Here is a 4,080-nt window from a genome sequence, read left to right as displayed (position 1 = left end):
GACTCCACCGTTAGACTTATGTATCCAGTTGAGATGAAATGATGTAACTACCACAGTGGTCCTATAGGACAGTTCCCAAGGCCATGTCCTTTTATAGGAAGAGCAATCACACCTGGAGGTCAGACGGTTTCCAGCTCATCATCTGGAAATCATAGTGCACGGAAGGCCAAGGCAAAAGGCCTGGCTTCTCTGAGCAACCTAGGGCCACAGCTCACCAGGAGACTGCTCACCCAGAGGGGAGAGAAGTCTGGTGCCTACAACCAGAGTAACTGATGTCCATGGGGTTTTGTTATGTTTTGAGAGACAATCGGCATCGAAGCAGCTCTGGTGGAAAAGTGGTTAAGCACTGAATCGCTAACTGAATGGTGGGCCGTTCAAACCTCCTCATTGACGTCATGGCAAAAAGACCTAGCAGTGTGCTCCCATAAAGATTTCGGCCTAGAAAACCCACTGGGTGCTTCTACTCTTCACACAGGGTCTTTGAGAGAAGGAATCAAACCAACAGCACCGAACACAAAACAGATGGGCACAGCTAGCCTGGAGACAGGGTTCCTTGCCAAGTGGTGTCCCAGCCGAAGGCCTTGCCTCAAACAGAGAGAGCCATGCGGATACAAGAGGGGTGGCTAACGCTGCCAGCAGTCAAAAGTATGTCGTTGTACCATGCATGGGACAGGCCGTTCATTACCATAGGACTGGCACTTCCCAAGGGAAACAGTGGCCTGGAGACGCCCCTGGCACCTTGGGAAAGAGTGGCCACGTCCCCTCCAAGAGTGGGGGAAGAACCAGCGCTGAGGACAGACACCGGAGAATGGCGCTGTGCCAGTCTGCCCAGAGCTGGCCCGGGGAAGGCGAGGGCAGTATGGACCCCTTCCTACTACTTCCTTCGCGGGGAGCCGTCTGACACAGGCAAGCCTCTCGGAGCTCCACTGAGCAGGAGACTGGCTTCTCTGACCTGTGTGGTCCCTTCACGGAGTGTGCCCTTCACTGCCCAGCCCAGTAGCCCACATTTAGCATCATAGAAGCAGCTCTGTAAGCGTCTGTTGAAAGAGGTATGAGGGGGCTTTCAATAGCGTGTGGTAAATTTCCATGATTTTTAATTCCATTTTTCCCCGCAGGCTTCTTGAAGTCCTCCTCATATCTCAGATATTGACATACAGACAATCACAACCGGCTTCAACCTGGCAGTCGAGTAGGGTGACCACGGGCAAGCTGTCTCATCTACCTGGTCCTCGGTTGCCTTGTCTACAACATGAAATGCTCCTCAAAGTCACTTCCCCCTCTGTCTCCTGGTTCTATGATGTTTGCCAATTCAAACATCAATAGTTCAAAATCGTTTTATTAGGGGCGCATACGACTCTTATCACAATCCATACATACATCAATTGTGTCAAGCACATTTGTACATTCATTGCCCTCGTCATTCTCAAAACATTTGCTCTCCACTTAAGCACCCCCGGCATCAGGTCCTCATTTTTTCCCTCCCTCCCCGCTCCCCCCTCCCTCATGAGCCCTTGATAATTTATAAATTATTACTTTGTCATATCTTGCCCTGTCCGATGTCTCAGGAGCTATATGTGACCTCCTCCCTGGGGGACGGACAACAGAAAAGTGGGTGAAGGGAGACGTCTGTTTAACTCTTAAATGTGCATTTGGCTTAGTTTAGTTTCTAATTGAACAAAAGGTTCAGGCTGGGAGAAAAGCTGCAGGGCCAGTGAAGGGAACAGGTGTGGGGAACCCACGGTGTCTCATCAGGTCAGCAATCACCTGGAAGCAATCAGAAGAGAGGAAGCAAGAAGCTGATTAAGAGGAAAGAATACGAATCAAGCAGGAAAAGCAAGTAAGCAAACAGGACAGGGAGACTGAGCTCAGAAAATGTTGATCGAAGCGAAGCTGGAGATCACAGGATAGAATTTTGCAAGATGAACAACAACTTCATTGTAAATACCCTTTTTCAACAGCCTAAGTGGCAGCTACACACGGGCACTTGACCAGATGGGATGCACAGGAACCAAATCGACTCCATCTGTGAGAAGAGACAATAGGGAGGCTCAGTATCTTCAGCCAAAACAAGGCCAGGGGCTGACAGTGGAACTGACCGTCAATTGCTCAGATGTCAGTTCAGGTTGAAATTGAAGAAAATTAAAACAAGTCAACAAGAATCAAAATACAAACTTGAGTATACCCCACCTACATTTCAAGAACATCTCACAAATAGACTTGAATCATTGAACACTTGCCTGTCAGTTTGTCGTATTGTGGTGGCTTGTGTGTGGCTGTGATGCTAGAAGCTTGTGTCATGGGCGATTCAACTGCCAGCAGGGTCACTCAAAGTGAGCAGATTTCAGCAGAGCCTCCAGACGAAGAACAGATTATGAAGAAGGAATAGGCTGCCCACTCTGGAGAAATTAGCCGCTGAAAACCTCATGGACATCATCGGAAAACTATCAGCTATTGAGACCTCACTAATAGCAGAACATTGTGAGAAACAGTGCCAGGAGATGAGCCCCTCAGATCAGAAGGCACTCACAACGTGATCGAGGACAAGTTGCCTTCTCAAAGTGTGTCTACCATAAGGAGGCGGATGGAGTAAAGCCTTCAGGACCTTCATTACTGAAGGGGGCATCACTCAAAATGAGAAGAAATAGCTGCAACCATCAATTAATAATAAAGTATGAATCAAGGAAAAGTAGAAGTCATAAAAAGAAATGGAATGCATACAAACCTATATGCTTGGGATTAGTGAACTGAAAGGACTGGTTTTGGTCATTTTGCATCCGGGCAGTTATATGAATTACTATTCCAGGACTGACAGTTTTGAGACGAATGGAGTCACATTCATAGTCAAAAAAGGACATTTCAAGATCTATCTTGAACTACAATGCTGTCTGTGATCAGACAATATCTAACCCCTTACAGGAAATCCAATCAATACAACTGGTATTCAAATTTATGCAACAATCAAGTATATTTTCCAGCAACACAAAGGGCATCGCTTCATGTGAAGTACTCTAGATGGGATGCATAGAAATCCAATTGACTACATCTGCGAGAAGAGAGGACGGAGAATTCCATCTGAGCAGCTAAAACCAGTCCAGGGCCCAACTGTGGGACAGACCACAAATTGCTCATGTGTAAGTTAAGCTCGAAGCTGAATGAAATGAAAACAAGTCCATGAGAGCCACCGTGTGACCTTGAGTCTATACCACCTGAATTTCAAGGACAGATTTCATGCATTGAACACAAACGACAGAGTTCTGATGAACTCTTGGAGGACATCAGGAACACCATTCATGAAGTAAATGTTATCCGAAAGACGAGGCAGAAAGAAAAGATCAGAGTGGATGTCAGAACAGAATCTGAAACTGGCTCTTGATTTCCCATGCTGCACCTCGACTTTCCTCTCTCTCTTCGGGTCTCTGGCACTCTGGGACAGCAGGCGTCCGTGTAGACAGGGCCAAGTCCAAGAACCACACCACGCACAACTAATCCCGAAAATGGCACATAACTGGCATGAAGAAACCCCCATCACGACCATATGAATCTCTTAAGGGGATGGACCCCAAGTCCCTGAGGAACATGTGCTTCACCCAGAAGCACAAGAGGGGCCTGAGGAAAATGCAGGCCAACAGCACCAAGGCTATAGGTGCTCCTACTGAGGCCATCAAGGAGCCCAAGGATATCAAGGCCAAGATCCCGATGGGCATTAACCGCAAGGTCAGTCGACTGGCCTACATGGTCTACTCCAAGCTTGGCAAGGGTCTGAGGCTCTGCCGGCCCAAGGCACAAAGCAAGGCTGACGCCTCCACTCCCACTCAAGCTCCCAGAGGCACCCAGGCTCCCACAAAGTAGAGTTCTCCTTTGTCTGAGGACGAGAGGGACTGGTGGGGTCCCTGGGCTGCCATCTGCATGGAGGTAGTGTCCTCCTAAGCTATCTGTACAAATAAACCCAAGGAGGGCAAAAACACTAACACAAAAAAAGCTTGCTCTTAATTGTAGAATAGCTCAGGCAAATGAAGAAATGATGAAGTCAGAGTTGAACAGAAAATGTTAAAGGACAGCTCAAGAAGACAACGTGAAATA

The 4,080-nt window shown here is 47.7% G+C and overlaps 1 protein-coding gene across 1 annotated transcript; it reads left to right on the top strand.

Moving 5' to 3' along the window:
* Positions 1–3,510: 3,510 nt before the first annotated feature.
* Positions 3,511–3,849, top strand: LOC101655450 (60S ribosomal protein L29-like). Its single transcript, XM_045286856.1, has one exon. The coding sequence runs from the start codon at positions 3,511–3,513 to the stop codon at positions 3,847–3,849; it is 339 nt and encodes a 112-aa protein (XP_045142791.1).
* The last annotated feature ends 231 nt before the right edge of the window (positions 3,850–4,080 follow it).

The sequence above is a fragment of the Echinops telfairi genome, unplaced genomic scaffold, assembly GCF_000313985.2.
Source record: "Echinops telfairi isolate 266 unplaced genomic scaffold, ASM31398v2 ScPeMD7_9;HRSCAF=40, whole genome shotgun sequence".
Classification (NCBI taxonomy): domain Eukaryota; kingdom Metazoa; phylum Chordata; class Mammalia; order Afrosoricida; family Tenrecidae; genus Echinops; species Echinops telfairi.
Note: the sequence above shows the minus strand (reverse complement) of the source record. Positions and strands in the feature narration are given on the sequence as shown.

Coding starts and splice junctions, on each gene's coding strand:
- LOC101655450 (XM_045286856.1), top strand. CDS start 3,511: ATGAAGAAACCCCCATCACGACCATATGAATCTCTTAAGGGGATGGAC.